General features: G+C 47.2%; 1 protein-coding gene across 2 annotated transcripts in view; it reads left to right on the top strand.

Annotated features, from left to right (window-relative positions):
- The window catches only part of LOC147121147 (spermatogenesis-associated protein 7 homolog), a 351,330-nt gene that overhangs the window by 54,322 nt on the left and 278,570 nt on the right, over window positions 1–18,438 (top strand). For both annotated transcript variants that reach the window (XM_085981174.1, XM_085981177.1), the window contains exon 3: window positions 17,611–17,703. In XM_085981174.1, coding sequence (XP_085837300.1) covers window positions 17,611–17,703 — 93 coding nt within the window. The remainder of the gene's footprint in view (window positions 1–17,610; window positions 17,704–18,438) is intronic.

The raw sequence follows: 18,438 nt of genomic DNA on the forward strand, positions 1-18,438 counted from the left end.
CAAGCCCTCAGACGGTTAAGGCAACAAACACTTCAAAGATCAAACATGGACAATGTGAATAAATAAAATGCTTTATTGTACAAACTCTGGGCCCTTCCCACATGAAAACCAAAAACAGACGAAACCCCCAAAAAACACTCAAACGCATTACTCGCTCCCACAACCTGGAGAGGATTAACAAAATAGGGCAACTAAAATGGCCGTCATTCTCGGCCTTCGTCAAAAACAAACATCACATCATCGGCCTTCAAAAAACAAACATCCAATTCTCGGCCTCAAGAAACAAACACAAATGGCCACACATTCGACTATTTGGCCCGCTAGGGCGATGCCTTGGCCATCTTTGGGTGGCCCCTGCCCGCCCTGCTGCTCCGCCTCAAAGTAAGGCCATTGGCTGCTGCAAGGCTGGGGGCAGGCTCCTGAGGGGCACATGTCGTGACGGCAGATGCCCTTGGGGGTCGGCCTAGTCGAGGTCTGGCCGTCGAGCGGGCGGCTGTTGATTGCTGCAGCTGTGGCTGGCCAGCATCAGTCGCTGCAGCAGCTCCTGGCAGCTCCACTGGGGGACTGGCAGTGGCGGCTGGAGGAATGGCGGCAAGCTGGCGGATGGCAGGCGCTCGCTGGTCGCCTGAGACACTGGCACTCGCCCCGGCCAGCACTGCAGCATGTGCACCAATCTGCCGAGGGACAGACCGCTGTGCTGCTGCAGCGCGCCAGGTGCCCTGGCGATGCCTGGCTGACACAGCGAGTGTGGCAGCAGTGAGTGCCCGTGTTGACCTGTTCACTGACCGCATCAGAGCAGCCAGTGACTGGACGGCACCACTGATCACCTGGCCAGTCGCTGACAGATCTGCCCGGTATTCCACCCGACTGGTGGCCTCTGAGGGCCCGAACTCGGCCACACTCCGAGAGAGGGAATCGATGGACTCAGGCAACCATGCCACTGCCGCCATGAGCTCCGTGTGCCGGCGCTCCGAGTCCGCGGACAAGTCTTCGAGGCGTTCCATCTCCTCGGCGAAGAGCATCTCCTGACTGGAGGCCGGACTCTCCCTCTGGGGAGAAGGCCGCCGAGCTGGCCGACCCTTCCTGCGTTGCTGGAGGCCGCTGGGCCCAGCAATTGGACTCCCCTCCGACGCATCCCCCCTCTGGGGAGAAGGCCGCCGAGCTTCCACCCCCCTCCCGCCTTTCTGCAGCACGCAGGTCCCAGGAGCTCCCCTCCCCTTCGACACTTCCGCCACGCTGCCCTCCAGGGAAGATGTGTCCCCTACATTGGCCTGGGTGGCCGCGGCTGAGGGTTCCCCTGATGGGCCGCCTTCCTCTTGCTCCTGCTCCTGCTCCTCCTCGGAGGGTCTGTCACTGGCAAGTTGAGGGACCTCCTCTTGACCATCTGAAAGCAGGAAGGCACAAGAGTAGCTTTAGAGTGAGGAGAGGGCGTCAGTGCGGGATGCATGAGTGGTGGCATTCAGCGCATTGGTCGGACAGTGGCAAAGGATGTAGATCTGATGCGCAAGTGGGACGAGAGAGGTGCAAAAGGTGATGTCCTTACCATTGCTGCCCAGAACAGGGTCGGCATCTCCACATGCAACGGGCCCAATCACCCGGCCACCCATGAGGCGCTCCACGCGATGTTGCAGGTCGGTGAGTGGCTGGATATGGGGTCGGCCTCCCCCGGTCACAGTCCGGCTCTTGCGATTATTCGCCAGCTTGGCCTGCAAGAGAAAAGACGGCCTCTAAGTACAGTGTGTCGCCGTGATCTTGTGTGCACTGCCTCCCATGGTGGAATAGCCTGGCCAGTCTGTCGCAATGATCTGGTGTGCACTGCCTCCCATGGTGGAATAGCCTGGCCAGTGTGTCGCCATGATCTGGTGTGCAATGCCTCCCATGGTGGAATAGCTTGGCCAGTGTGTTAAGTGCAGAATGTGCAATTGATGCTCATGCCTTTGAAGACGGGTAGTCGAAGTAATTCCCTCCACCGCTCCTGGTGTGCTGGAAGATGCCATGGAGTTTATGCACAAAGGCATTCGGGTTTTCGGTAGGGCCCTGATTGGTGTTAGCTAGGATTTGGTGAAAATCAATGCCCTCCTCCCCTAGTGTTTGACATAGTTCTAACTCAATCTCATCTATTGTGCCCCCGCTCAGGATGTCCAGGTCCATTTCTTGTTTTAATCCTGAGGAACATGCATCCAGGAGGACTTGCTTGAGGTTGTCCCCTTCTAGCTCTGGGTGGGTAATTATAAAAATCCTCCACTGCTGCCTGAAGGCGAGGGGGCTGGTGTCCATATCCACCGCCCCCAGGCTAGCTTTTAGCGCCCCACTTCAACCGCGGTAAGGGACCGATGCGTGGTTGTGGTCGTGGTTTCTGCCTCGCTACTAATGGTGGTTGAGGAGGCTGCCCTGCCTTCCAGGTCTCGGTCAGCCTGGCACTTGGGCTCATGTGCTGCCTTAGCTTGGGCGACCATACATACTGGTATTGTCTCCCCTGCCTGACCATCCTTGTATGGTGGGAGCGGAGCAGAGGGAACAGAGGGAGCCAAGGGAGTAGGGTCTCCAACTATATTGTCCCAGCAAAGGCCGGGATCTTTCGGTTTGATTTTGCAGACAGCAGCCACCACTGCACGTTGTTGGACGATTTGTGCCTGCAGCTGTTGGATTTTTTCTAAGCACAGGCCATGGTCTGCTTTGGGGGAGGCAGTAGTTTGGCACCAATTTAATTCCCTTAACGCTCCCCTTGCATCCTCTAACTCCTCACACAATCTGGTGTTTTCTGCCTGTAGTTCAATATTCTGCTTGAGTATTTGATCTAGTTTCTTTTGTGTACATTGCATTTTGTCATGAATCTTTTGCTCCCAGCGCAACTGGTTGCGGAGGGCAAAAAGGTCTCTCGCCATTCACTTCTTTCTTCCCGCATCTGGCTTACTAAATCTTTTAACTCTTTAGTCTCCCTATTTAACTGGGCAGTGCATAAATGTGCCCCATAAGCTAACCTGTCTGGGCCTCTCTTTATGTTAAGTTTGTTTTTCTGAACATCCTCAGAGAGTTTATCAAGGATGTAGTCATAGTCCCCGTTACCACCTTCTAAGATTTTTGGGCGGTCCGCTGCTGCAGACGTGCCGACTTTTTCTGTCAGGCTGTCTACTCGCTGTTCTCGATGGTAGGCCAACGCCATTGTATGTCTGGTTTTACCTTTACCTCACTCTCTCTCCCCTCTTTCAGGGAGTTCCCCACTTAGTCTTAAGTGACAATCACGCACAGTCGACCAAGTCCCTCCGGTCCCCACAACTGGAACCTTACGACTCCCAACCCTGTGATCCTACTTCTGACACCGCTGTAAGATTAGGATCACAGTCACACACACATTACCCAAAGGATCTTAGGAGTTGTAAGGCATTTTATTAAAGAGCAGCAGTTTAAGATAAGTACAACACGCAATCAAGATAGACATAGTAGACATACGACCGTGACAAGCAGTTGGTGACATGAATCAGTCATTCATGAAAGAAAGACTTATGAAATAATACTGAGCGGTCTGCGGGTGGCACTGTCCAGGGAGAGTATAAATACTTGGGCATGGGCCCAGCTTGCGCAGGACATTCTTAACAGGAACTAGTGAAGGACACAACTAGATCTCCATGTTGTAAAACAGTTGATTAAAGCTTTGTTTAACGCTTAGACCAAGTGCCTAGTAGTTTTCTTACGTCAGCTGGTATCAGTCCCGATCGGACAGACGGCTGGGTCTTCCCTTCACCGTCTGTGCTAAAAGCTCTTTTGATATCTCTTTTATTCTCTTTATAGGGGTGGGCCTAGGGTAGATTATCAAAGATACAGTCAACAACCTTTCTAGCACACAAACAGCGGACAGCTAGTCTGGAAACAAGGTCACAGCCACGGTGCAGAATGTTATAACATCCGCAGGGAACCAAAAACATAAGCAACTTCTAAGCATCTATCCAATTATTCTAATACCAGTCTGAAGAAACTTTTTTGTCTCAAGTTATTTCTTCCAATTCATGATTTCTTACAGAAAAAGCATACCAAAAATGATGGGGATCCAAGGGTCTAATGAGGGTGAGGAACTTAATGTAATTAATATCAGTAGAGAAAAAATTCTAGAGAACCTAATGGGACTAAAAGCCAACAAATCCCCTGGACCTGATGGCCTACATCCTAGGGTTCTAAAAGAGGTGGCTGAAGAGATAGTGGATGCATTGGTTTTGATCTTCCAAAGTTCCCTAGATTCTAGAATGGTCCCAGCGGATTGGAAGGTCGCAAATGTAACACCGCTGTTCAAGAAAGGAGGGAGAGAACAAACAGGGAACTATAGGCCAGTTATCCTGACATCAGTCGTCGGGGAAAATGCTAGAATCCATTGTTAAGGAAGTGGTATCAGGGCACTTAGGAAATCATAACATGATTAGGCAGAGTCAACACGGTTGTATGAAAGGGAAATCGTGTTTGATAAATTTATTAGAGTTTTTTGAGGATGTAACTAGCAGGGTAGATAAAGGGAAACCAGTGGATGTAGTATATTTAGATTTCCAAAAGGCATTCGATAAGGTGCCACATAAAAGGTTATTACACAAGATTAGGGCTCATGGGGTTGGGGTAATATAGTGGCATGGATAGAGGATTGGTTAACGGACAGAAAACAGAGAGTAGGGATAAACGGATCTTTTTCAGGTTGGCAGGCTTAACTAGTGGGCTGCCACACTGATCAGTGTTGGAGCCTCAGCTATTTACAATCTACATTAATGACCTAGACGAAGGGACCAAGTGTAATGTATCCAAGCTTGCTGATGATACAAAGCTATGTGGGACAGTAAGCTGTGAGGAGAACAAGAGTCTGCAAAGCGATATAGATAGACTAAGTGAGTGGCCAGTAAGGTGGCAGATGGAGTATAATGTAGGGAAATGTGAGGTTATTCACTTTGGTAGGAAGAACAGAAAAACAGAATATTTTTTAAATGGTGAGAAACTTTCAAATGTTGGTGTTCAGAACAATTTGGGTGTCCTCATGCAAGAAACACTGAAAGCTAGCATGCAGGTACAGCAAGCAATAAGGAAGGCAAATGGCATGTTGGCCTTTATTGCAAGGGAGTTGGAGTTTAAGAGTAAGGAAGTCTTGCTACAATTGTACAAGGCCTTGGTGAGACCACACCTGGAGCACTGTGCACAGTTTTGGTCTTCTTATCTAAGGAAGGATATACTTGGAGTTCAGAAGAATGAGAGGTGATCTCATTGAAACATACAAGATTCTGAAGGCGATTGACAGGGTAGATGCTGAGAGGTTGTTTCCTCTGGCTGGAGTGTCTAGAACTAGGGGGCATAGTCTCAGGATAAGGGGTAGGCCATTGAAGACCAAGATGCGGAGGAATTTCTTCACTCAGAGGGTTGTGAATTTTTGGAATTCTCTGCCCCAGAGGGCTGTGGATGCTGAGTCTTTCAGTATATTCAAGGCTGAAATAGATAGATTTTTGGACTCTAGGGGAATCAATGGAGATCGAATGGGAAAGTAGAGTTAAGGTCGATGATCAGCCATGATCTTATTGAATGGCGGAGCAGGCTCGAGGGGCTGTATGGCCTACTCCTGCTCTTTTTTCTTATGTTCTAATGTACCACAGCCCCAGCACTCACCTACCAACAATATCTACCTATCACCGCTCACAACTCACAAGCATAGCTTCACTTCACCCTCACAACCTTACCACTGCTGCAAGGCTCACACCCACATCACACAGCTTGCACAACTGCCAGCTATTCAACCATGACAGCCACATCACCCAAACACATTGCACCATACTCACTGACACACTTCTCTCTCTCTTGCAGGAAAAGGTGGCGCACAACTGAATGCAGCAGGAGCTAACCGACGGGGGAGATGGTGCTGGTCATTATTTGAACAGCCATTGCTGAGGCCGTTGTAGTGTCCGCGTATCAATAACACACGGACTGCAGGAGAACGGTAATAACAGGTGTTTACTGAACAGAGGGTATGCTGGAACTGAAAGTATAGAAGCCTGCTACGGCTTTATATACAGGTGTGTTCACTGCCGGTACTACAGTATGAAAGCAGTTCTCTCTTAAAGGTACATACACAACAATTCCTCCCCTTTTAGATAAACAGTACATAACATTCATTTAACAATTAAATAATAACTAATTACAATTACAATTTTCTCGGTACTATATACATCAACTGAAGTAATCATTTATAAATTCAGTCTTTGAGGAGGCTTCCTGATCCTGTCTGGATAGCGCCTTTCTCGCGTATCCTGTTCTTGCGGCGGAGTCGATTCTGGCTCATTGTCATTGGTTAGTTCGTCAGCTTCCAATACCACTGATTCTGAGGTAGACGCAATCTGTACTCTGGGTTCATCACCAGGTGCGCATGCTCGTGGTATGGGTTTGACTTGTTCCTGTGACTCTAGAATCTGGTCAGCATGGCATCTCACGATGCTCTCTCCAACGTCCACTGTGTACATTAGTGGTCCCTGCTGTGTGCATATCGTTCCTGGCTGCCATTTTTCTGTTCGGTAGTCGCGGGCCAAGACTGGTTGCCCTATCTTGAAGTTCCTGGTTGGCTTCTCATTGATGTGCTGGAATTGCTTATCCTCAACATCTCGTCTTATGTTTGGTTTGAGCAAATCCAGGCGACATCGTAACCTTTGGTTAAAGAACATTATGGCTGGAGCTTGGTTGGTGACTGCATGTGTCACATTCCGGTAAGCAAACAAGAAATTATCCACCTTGTGTTGTAGTGGTATGTTGTCGTTATACATCGCCTTTATTGCTTTTTTAAAGGTCTGAACAAACCTCTCAGCCAATCCATTTGTGGCTGGATGATATGGGGCAGATGTGTAATGTTTTACCCCATTATTCCTCAGAAACCTCTGGTAATCCTCTGACACAAACTGTGGCCCATTGTCGGAGCAAATCTGTTCTGGCAAGCCATTCCTGGCGAAGATGGTCCGTAGGACTGCAATAGTTTTCTCCGTGCTGGTGGAGGACATTTTGATGACCTCTGGCCATTTCGAATGTGCATCCACGGCGATTAAAAACATTGAGTCCATAAATGGACCAGCAAAATCAATGTGTACCCGTTGCCATGGAGATGAGGACCACTCCCATGGGTGTAGCGGGGCCTGTGGTGGAGCGTTTTGGACTTTCTGGCATCCTATGCATCTCTTGGTCATATCCTCGATTTCTTTATCGATTCCCGGCCACCACACAAACACCCTGGCTAGGCTCTTCATTTTTACCCCTCCCAGATGACCCTCATGAAGCTCATTGAGCACTCTATCTCTCAACTTGGGTGGAATTACCACTTGGGATCCACACATCAAGGTCCCCCGGCACACTGACAGCTGTTCTCTCCTTGGCGAGAATGCTGGCAACAGTGAGTCGCCATGTGCTGGCCATCCCTTCACCGTCAAATCATAGACCCGAGAGAGTGTCGGATCATTTCGGGTTTCCTTCTCAATACTTGCATTTGTAACAGGTAGACATTCGACTATGGTCGAATGGAATATCTCAACAGGGTCCACTGCAGGTGCTTCCTCCACCGTAGGCAACGGTAGGCGCAACAGCCCATCAGCGTTTCCATGCTGTTTCGTACCCTTGTACTCTGTGTCGTATTGATGTGTCCCAAGAAAAAGGGACCATCTTTGCAGCCGTTGCGCCGTCATCACCGGAACGCCCTCCTTTGGGTTAAAAATGGAGACCAGAGGCTGATGATCAGTCAGTAGGGTGAATTTCTGCCCGTGCAGATAGTGATTGAACTTCTTCACCCCCCACACCAGGCTGAGGGCCTCCCTGTCAATCTGGGCCTAGTTATGCTCGGCTGAGGTTAACGAGCGCGACGCAAAGGCTATTGGCCTCTCTGAACAGTCAAGGAATTTGTGTAACAGCACCGCTCCAATGCCGTAGGGAGACGCATCACATGCCAACCGAATCGGTAGTGTTGGATTGTAGTGGGCCAATACTTCTTTTGAAGTGATTAGGCATTTACATTTCTGAAAGGCACGCTTACACTCATCACTCCATTTCCATGCTACTCCAGTTTGCAGCAGGGCGTTCAGTGGGTGCAGAATTGTAGATAAATTTGGCAAGAACTTATGGTAGTAGTTCACCAACCCGAGGAACGACCTCAGTTGCGACACATTTTCCGGTGCTGGAGCCTTGACTACTGCCTCAATCTTGTCTGGGGACTTATGTAACCCCTCCTCATCAATCATGTGGCCACAATACGAGATTTGTTTCCTGAAAAACTCGCATTTGGGGCGGTTGGCTCGTAGCCCATATTCTTGTAATCTAGTGAGCACCTGCTCCAGGTTGGCAATGTGCTCACTGTCATTTTCGCCCGTAACCAGGATGTCGTCCAAATAACACTGGGTCCCCGGGATCCCTTGCAGGACTTGTTCCATCGCCCTCTGCCAAATAGCCAGAGCTGATGCTACCCCGAATACCAGTCGGTTGTACTGGTAAAGACCTTTGTGAGTGTTTATCGTGAGGTATTTTCTAGATGCTTCTTCTACCTCCATTTGTAGATACGCTTGGGCCAGATCAATCTTCGTAAAGCGTTTCCCTCCAGATAGTGAGGCAAAAATATCTTCTATCCATGGAAGTGGATCTTGTACTGTGTGCAGGACTGGGTTCACAGTTACCTTAAAGTCCCCACAGATGCGAACCTTCTTCGGCTCCCCAGGCGTGCTGCTCAATGATTTCTTCATTACAGGAACGATGGGTGTGGCCCACTCGCTCCAGTCCACCTTGGACAGCACACCCGAATGGTCCAGACACGCCAGCTCTGCTTCGACGGCTGGGCGGATCGTGTACGGTACCGGTCTGGCCTTAAAAAAAATTTGGGTTTGCGTTATCTTCAATTTTTATCATTGCCGTTACTCCTTTTAGAGTCCCAAGTCCTTGTTGGAACACCTCTTTTGCGTCAGTTAGAATTTTTGACAGTCATCCAGGTGTGACGTCGTCATCCTTTTTGTCAGCCACAGTTAGCGCCTGAAAGGAATGCCAATCCAATTGTATTTTTCGGATCCATTCATGTCCCAATAATGGTGGTCCTCCATCTTGTAGTATATATAGATACAGTTTCTGTGTTTCCTTGCCGTTGTATTTAACGGGCACCCTTATTTTTCCTCTGGGGTAGACTTTTTGCCCGGTGTATGTCTTCAATACAATGGACGTGTCCTTCAAGGGTATGTGTGAGAATAGCCGCTCATAGTCTCATCGATTCATGACAGTTAGGGCTGATCCTGTGTCCAATTCCATCTTTACTTGGGACCATGCTATCATGAGGGTGACCCAAATGGTTCGGTGATCCTCCTTTGCGATCACGTTGTGTAACTTTAGACAACTTAGTCTCCTGCTCCCGGAGTCATTATCACTCTCCTGATCTTCTGAACTACTGTCTGTCATTTTTTTTACTTTCCTATACTTTTCCTTAGTAGTTCTTTTAGTGTTGGTTTTCTTTCCCGACCTGCAGACTCTTGCTATATGTCCCACTTTTCCACATTGCCTGCATACTTTGCCCTTAAACCAGCAGTCCTTCTGGTCATGGGTTGTTCTGCCACAGCGATAGCACTTTTCTGCTCCATATGCCATTTCGTTGGCGCTATATTCTTGCGGTTTCTGTTGTATTTCCGCAGCTCCCCATGCTGCTGCTTCGTAGGATACTGCCACGCTGAAAGCCTTTTCTAGCATCAGGTCCTTTTCCGAAAGTAGTCGTTTCTGGGTTCCTTCCCTCTGGAGCCCACAGACAAACTTATCCCTTAAGGTATCTGCCAGTCCTGCTCCGAACTGGCAGTGCTTCGATAACTTGCGTAGTTCCGTAAGATAGTCAGCATTGCTCTCATCTTTGTGCTGGTTTCTTTTATGGAACTTGAATCTTTCTGCTATCAGCAGCGGTGTAGGGTTTAGATGTTCCTGTAAAATATTGACAATCTCTTCAAAGCTTTTCTCCATTGGTTTAGCTGGGGTAATTAAATTCCGCAATAGGCCATACGTTCTCGCGCCCATCAAATTTAATAATACCGACACCTTCTTTCCATCGGCCACCTCATTTGCCTTGCAGTACACTTCAATTCTTTCCACATACGTGGTCCAGTCTTCTATTTCGTTGTCGAAAGCAGTGATACTGCCACTCTTCGGCATCTTGGGTGGTTTAAAATGGCGCCTCCCGTGCTTTTCCTTTTTCCCCAATGGATTAAAATGGCACCTCCCGCGCTTTTCCTTCTTCCCCTTGCTGCCAATGCTGCTCCTAGCATTCTAAATGGTAATGGTGGTGCCCCGCGGCTTCGGCACGTCTCTCTTTTGTTAGTTAAATTCCTTCGTTTTATTCTCCTTCGGCGCTGTCCACTGCGCATCTCTTTTCCTTCCCCTCGTTTTATTTTCTCTAACACTGCCCGGCTCTTGAGCACCGACCGCGCCCTGTGCGCTCCACCCTCTCTCTCTCTTTTCCTTCCCAACGACGCTGCACGGCCCCTTTGCAGAGCCGCTCGATCGAGCTCAAGCCCGCCGCAGTCTGGAAGGGTCAGCGCACTACCTGCTACCAGCACGATTTGCTGGAACACCTTGACTGGGGAGCCAAGCCCAGCTTTCCACAGCCTCCCCTGCGATTCTCTGAACTCCGATGGATCACTGGGCGGTTGCCCGCGGTCGACGTCCGTTGCTCTGACTTCGACCTCCAAGAAGCTTCTTTTCAGGGATGGATCCCCGTGAGGTGATGCAGTACTGCAGGTGAGTTCGAACCTGCTCGTCGCCAGTGTAGTGTCCGCGTATCAATAACACACGGACTGCAGGAGAACGGTAATAACAGGTGTTTACTGAACAGAGGGTATGCTGGAACTGAAAGTACAGAAGCCTGCTACGGCTTTATATACAGGTGTGGTCACTGCCGGTACTACAGTATAAAAGCAGTTCTCTCTTAAAGGTACATACACAACAGCTGTGGCCAGCGGGAATGCTGAAACCATAGAAGATGATGGTATCCTCATACCTAATCCTCCTTCTCGCATCCCACTTCCTGTTCATCCCACAATCTCTTCTGATTTACAAGCTGCAGATGGTGTAAGCATGCACCTTCTGCTTTCCTCCCCTCCCCTCACCACAACCTTACCCTTGTGCATTTCTCCTTTCAGATACCCAAGAACTGCAATCTGGCCAGGCACTGGTGGAAGAGCAGGAAGATAGTGAAGATGGAGACACACTGTTAATCGTTTTCACATTCGCAGCCAGCAGTTCAGATACTGACACTGCGCGTAATTTAGAGGATAGCATAGAGGCAAGATCTCCACTTGGTGAGACACTGGCCACGAGTGACTTGCAGCCAGGGCAGGGGGGCAAGGATAGCGCAGGTGCCAGCTTGCCAGCAAACAAGATCGCACATGAGTTCTGCTGCAGAGGACTCAGATGAGGACTTCAATGGGTCAGCCTACAGAAGAACGCTGATGGGTATGCACAACAAAATACTTGGTGCATAGGAAAGCCTGCCAGAAAGCATGCGTTCAGTGTCAAGGAGCATGGAGGAGTCCGGCACCAATTTGGCACAGGGCTTTGCACAGAGCTTGGAGCCCATCCTTTCTAGCATGGAAGTGGTGGCCAACTCCATTAGCACACTTGTGGACCCAAATACGATGCAGCATCTGATGGCCAATGTCTCAGCTTTTATTGCAGCACAAGCAGCAGCCACCCAACGTCTGAGTGCTGCAGTGGAAGCTCAGACTGCTGTCATGTAAGGTCAGCTTGCTGTCATGAATGCTCAGACTGCTGTCATCATGGCTCGGGATGCCAGTGTTCAAAGGGTCTTGCAAGGCAGTCCAGCAATCTGTCCTCCAACAGATTACTAGGATTGCTGACCCATCGCCCTGGGGGAGTGGCCGGGGCTCCATGGAGCACAAACCTGCTCTCCTCTCTCGGGATGACAGCATTCATCCTCCCACCACTGCCACTCTGCCAGTGCCCTTGCTGTTGCCTGTCAGCCAGCCAGCCCAGATTGCTGCCGCCCATGTCAAAATGGTGCATCCTGCAGCCGGCCTTCTAGCCAGCCGGAGTTGTTCAAGGTCATCCTCCAAGGCCATCTGCAGTCTCCTCCACTGAAAGTCAGCAGCCTTCCACCAGCCATGCTGTAGCCACTGGGCTAGCACTTCATAAGAGCACTAGGACAGGCAAAGGCACACGGAAGACAGGCACTAAGGGAATACACATGGGTGATTAGTTTACAATTGTATGCAATATGGCATGATTTGATTTATAAATTTGGTTTGGGATGTTTATTTTGTGGACACTTTTAATTTTTGCATTGTGGCCAAATGGACGCTGTGATGGTCAGTGACAGAGGGAACGTAAGGTGTGGGACTGTTGGTGAATAGGGAATTTGGGTTGCATTTACCGGTATCCATATTGATTGGACAAATCAAATTGGCCATGGTAGCCTTGAGAAGGAGTTCATAGAGTGTATCCGGGATGGTTTCCTAGAACAGTATGTAATGGAACCAACCAGGGAGTAGGCTCTCTTGGATCTGGTACTATGTAATGAGGCAGAATTAATAAATGATCTCATAGTAAAGGATCCTCTAGGAAAGAGTGATCATAACATGGTTGAATTTTAAATTCTGTTGGAGGGTGAGAAAGTTGTATCACAAACCAGTGTCCTGATCTTAAACAAAGGCAATTACAATGGCATGAGGGCAAAACTGGCTAATGTGGACTGGAAAAATAAATTAAAAGGTAAGACAGTTGAAATGCAATGGTGGACATTTAAGGAGATATTTTATAACTCTCAACAAAAATATATTCCTGTGAGAAAGAAAGATTTTAAGAGAAGGGAGCAATATCCATAGCTAACTAAGGAAGTAAAGGATGGTATCAAATTGAAAATGAAGGCATACAATGTTGCCAAGATTTGTGGGAGGCCAAAGGATTGGGAAATGTTTTAAAAAACCACAAAGGATGACAAAAAAAATAATAAAGAGTAAGAAGATGAATTATGAGAGTAAACTGGCAAGAAATATTAAAACAGAAAGTAAGAGCTTCTACAGGTATATAAAAAGGAAGAGAATAGCTAAAGTAAATATTGGTCCCTTAGAGGATGAGAATAGGGAATTAATAATGGAGAACGGGGAAATGGCAAAGATTGAACAAATATTTTGTATCAGTCTTCACGGTAGAAGACACTAACAACATCCCAATAATGGATAATCAAGGGGCCACAGGGAGTGGGGAACTAAAGACAATCACTATCACTAAGGAAAAAGTACTTAGTAAAATAATGGGAGTAAAAGACAACGGGACTAAAAGACAACAAGTCCCCTGTTCCAGATCGCCTGCATCCCAGGGTCTTAAAAGAAGTGGCTGCAGAGATAGTGGATGCATTGGTTGCAATATGCCAAAATTCCCTGGACTCTGGAGAGGTCCCAGCGGATTGGAAAACCGCAAATGTAACACCCCTATTTAAAAAAGGAGGGAGACAGAAAGCAGGAAATTATAGACCAGTTAGCCTAACATCTGTCGTTGGGAAAATGCTGGAGTCCTTCATTAAGGAAGCAGTAGCAGGGCATTTGGAAAATCATAATGCAGTCAAGCAGAGTCAGCATGGTTTTAGGAAAGGGAAATCATGTTTAACAAATTTGCTGGAGTTCTTTGAGGATGTAACCAGCAGGGTGGATAAGGGTGAGCCAGTGGATGTGGTGTATTTGGATTTCCAGAAGGCATTCGATAAGCTGCCACATAAAAGGTTACTGCATAAGATAAGAGCTCACGGAGTTGGGGTAATATATTAGCAAGGATAGAGAATTGGCTAACTAACAGAAAGCAGAGAGTTGGGATAAATGGGTCACTTTCCGGTTGGCAAACCATAACTAGTGGTGTGCCACAGGGATCGGTGCTGGGGCCTCAACTATTTGCGATCTATATTAATGACTTGGATGAAGGGACTGAGTGTAATGTAGCCAAGTTTGCGGATGACACAAAGATGGGTGGGAAAGCAAGTTGTGCAGAGGACTCAAAGAATCTGCAAAGGGATATAGACAGGCTAAGTGAATGGGCAAACATTTGGCAGATGGAGTATAATGTGGGAAAGTGCGAGGTTATACACTTTGGCAGGAAAAGTAAAAAAGCAAATTATTATTTAAATGGAGAGAGATTACAAAATGCTACAGTTCAGAGGGACCTGGGGGTCCTTGTGCATGAAACACAAAAAGTTAGCATGCAGGTACAGCAAGTAATCAAAAAGGCAAATGGAATGTTGGCCTTTATTGCAAGGGGGTTGGAGTATAAAAGCAGGGAAGTCCTGCTACACAGGGTATTGGTGAGACCACAATTTGAGTACTGCGTACAGTTTTGGTCTCCTTATTTAAGGAAGGATATACTTGCATTGGAGGCAGTTCAGAGACGATTCACGCGGTTGATTCCTGAGATGAGGGGGTTGACTTATGAAGAAAGGTTGAGCAGGTTGGGCCTATACTCATTGGAATTTAGAAGAATGCGAGGTGATCTTATTGAAACATATATGATACTGAGGGGGCTCGACAAGGTCGATGCAGAGAGGATGTTTCCTCTCATGGGGAAATCTAGAACTCGGGGCATAGTTTCAGAATAAAGGGTTGCCCTTTTAAAACTGAGGTGAGGAGGAATTTCTTCTCTCAGAGGGTTGTAAATCTGTGGAATTCTCTGCCCCAGAGAGCCGTGGAGGCTGGGTCATTACATACATTTAAGGTGGAGATAGACAGATTTTTGCAAGATAATGGAGTGAAGGGTTATGGGGAGCGAGCAGGGAAGAGGCTTTGAGCCCAAGATCAGCCATTATCTTATTGAATGGCAGAGCAAGCTCAAGGGGCCAAGTGGCCTATTCCTGCTCCTATTTCTTATGTTCTTATCCCACTTGGATGAATTCTTCACGGACAGCCGGCCAGAACGGGGCTGTCTAGGTTGCCTCCTCCCTTCCTCTTCCTCCTCCACTTCCTCCTTTACTTTCTCTTCCTCCTGCTGCTCATCAACTGCTCGCTGTATAGCTGGTGGCAATGGCTGTGCCCTCATGATGGCAAGGTTGTGCAGCATGCAGCCGACCACCACAAATCTTGACATCCGCTCTGTCAAGTACTGCAGAGCTCCCCCAGAGTGGTCCAGGTAGTGGAAGCATTGTTTCAGCATGCCAATGGTCTGCTCTATCACATTTCATGTGGCAGCATGGCTTTCATTGTATGCATGCTGGCCACGTGTGCGTGCGTTGCGCACCGATTCATCAGCCATGTCATTAGCAGTTAGCCCTTGTCGCTCAGTAGCCACCCTTTGGTTTGCCGTGGTGACTCAAATGCAGATGGCACAGTGGACTGCCACAGAATTAAGGCATCATGACTGCTGTATGATTTCGCTGCCTGTGGTCGCATATCAGCTGGCTGTTGAGGGAATGGAATTACTTTCAGTTCCAGTACCTGGCAAAGTTGGGCCCAGTAATTCCTGTCGGGGGCTTGCCACGCGTGCAAGCCCCCGATGTGCGCTCACCCTGCGCGCCGACATCTGAAATCTGGCCCGCAGTGGATTTCCTGTCAGTGGCCAGGTTCTGATCCCGGCGCGCTGTGCTAACCTGACCCAGCAGCGTAGTTAGTGCGATGTGCCGGCTGGGATCAGGTGAGCACTGTTCAGCCAATCAGGGGAGGGGAAACTTCATTCATAAGTTTGATAGTAAAGACTGTCAAACTCATGAAAAGTACTGCACCCCAAAACACTACTTAAACTTTAAATAAAATTTTAAAAAGCATCCCAATAATTAAATTAACTATGAATAACTTTAAAAAACTATTTTAAACAATTAATCAAATTTTTGAAAAAGATAAATTTTTAAAAAATAGGGTCTAAAACTAAACTTACCTTACTGTAGATTCTTTAAAAATAATAAACCTGTGGAAAAAAAAATTCTAAATTGTACTAAAAGACCACTTATCTGTAAAACTAAGTACTTACGTGTGGTTTTTCAATGCGTAAAAACCGGAGGCCTTTACACATGCGCAAATCTGTAAAAATACAGGAAATCCAAGTCGCACGCGCTGCCCGATACCGCGCATGCATTCAGCCTCTTAACCCCTTGGGTCAGAGGACAGGAAATGCCGGTTTTCAGCGCATGCGCTGTGCATGCTGAAAACCGACAATTCCTCCTGGCACACGCGTGAGTACCCCGTCCTTACTCACGCGTTGTGACAGGAATTACTGGGCCTTGATGTGTGGCGCCCGCAAAGCGATGTGCATGCAATCAGTGGTACCCTGAACCATGGAGAAGCCTGCAATCCTTTCAAAGCCGCTTGTTCACTCCACCTGCTGCTCTCTGGCAAGAGAGAATGAATTGTAGTTACCCCTCTTAGAATACAGAGCCACAGTGACCTTCCTTATGCAACATTTTATGGCAAACTACGAGATGTTGCAAATATTGCCAGCTCCAGCCTGGAAGGAGCCAGACACATAAAAGTTCATTGCCACGGTTACCTTCACAGCCACTGGCAATGCGGTCCTTGCCCTGCTCTGAGGTTGCAGTTGTGGCTGCAGCAGGTGGCAGATTTCAGTGAGGATGTCCTCACTGTAGCGCAGACGTCTCACGCATTGTTCCTCATGGAGATTCAGGTTGGAAAATTGCTCCCTGAACACCTTGGGCAGATATGGCCTCCTGCTGAGAGCACTTCTTCCCCCTCCTCCTCCTCCCTCTTCCAGCAGCTTGCCCTCTACTCATTCTCCAAGTCATGCTGTATTCCAAGGGGAATTCCTACTAGTGCACCCACGTCTGGCGGCAGGTGGTTTGTGCAGAAGCCTTGAACCCAGGAAACAGTCCTTCAGCACCTGCCTCACCACTCCCTGTAGACTTTAGCAACTTTAAACACCTATAGGAAGCACCAAACACTTGTAGACACATACCAACAGCCAGAAGAAATCAACCAGCAACTAACCTGTAAGTAGTTGATGATCCCTTCAAATGGCGCTGGTGGGGTTTCTTCCTGCTCCTGAACGTGTGCTCAGCTGTGCGAGCTTAAGAAAGGGCGTTACCTGGAGCGTTGAGCTACAAAATTGCAGCGCTGCCTGCTTTGCATACTTCTAGCGGGCATTCACTGCGCACTGCTAACGCCCCCACCAATATGGTGTCCGGCGCGATTCACCTCACAACTGTGTGCGTGCACCGTGGACGTCATTTTGGACCTCTAAGGGCAATCATAGCACCCAAAAAAAGGGCACTATGGATCCGAATTTTGCACCCACTTTAGCATTTTGATTACATCTTTTAAACTCCCAATCAAATCAAACAGCTTGCACTCATATGGGTTTAATTGGTCTAAAATAATTTCTAAAATTGTTTCCTTTAACTATGTGTAAAGATAGCTTTTTTGTTAGCTCTGATAGTGTCATGCCAGTGAAAAGTGTGTTTGTATTTCACCGACACAGTGACCATGTCATTAATTGTGGTATAATAAGCTTTTCTGTACTGAAAGAAAAAATTTAAATACATTTTTGCTTTAACTTGTGTGAAATAGAATTGCAAGCAATATTTATTAGGTCACTTTCAATCAATAGGTTGATTATCCTGCAGGTGAAGGACAATGATCAACATGCATAGTTTTGTTTTTTCAGCATTTTGTTTGGGATCGTCCTGCAAGCTATCCACACAGTTTATCATCCAAGATCATATGGCTATGCACTACAACAATCTACTTTCAACCAAAGGTAATATACGTAAAATACAGATATCTGTGTTTGATTGTCACTTATATGGTTATAAATAGACTTTACATATTAGGCTAACATCGGATATAAATATATGGCATGGGCAAATCATGCATTTTAAATTTTGCTAACATTATACAAATATTGATTATTCTTGGGGCTCTAAGGCTAAATTATTTGCTACAGAAATTTTTTTTTAATTAATTGATAGAGCTAACTGCTAATATATCACAAAGCAGTTCTGTAACTCAACAAGCAGAATTTAAGCACTTGTACAATGAAAATTAGAGAGAATAGGACTGATATTAACTTTTACCAGTGGGGAAAAAAAGCAGGTGGTAACAGTTTAGCCACCCGTTTTACACTTGCCCAATTTTCTTTTCCATTGACAGGGTGTGTAACAGGCGGCCGATCTGCTGCCACCAGTTTTTTACCACTGTTGAAATTTTAAATCGGCCCTGATATTTGTTGTACAATACCCCTTCAACTATAATCATATATCAGCACTTCATTTTGTAGAGAAAATAAAAGAGAAAATAGCCGATTTTCTGATTGATGTTATTGTAATGCCAGCATTAACACATCCATTTAAAATTAGTTAATGCCAGCATTAAAATAACGAACCCTGATCAGAAAACCTAGGCTAAAATCTCTATTGTGAAAATGAGATGGTCAGTTATTTCATTTCACAGAATCATAGAATTTCACAACACAGAAGGAGGCCATTCAGTCCAA

The sequence above is a fragment of the Somniosus microcephalus genome, chromosome 3 (assembly GCF_052327205.1).
Source record: "Somniosus microcephalus isolate GS21.2 chromosome 3, FLI_Smic_1.0, whole genome shotgun sequence".
NCBI lineage: Eukaryota > Metazoa > Chordata > Chondrichthyes > Squaliformes > Somniosidae > Somniosus > Somniosus microcephalus.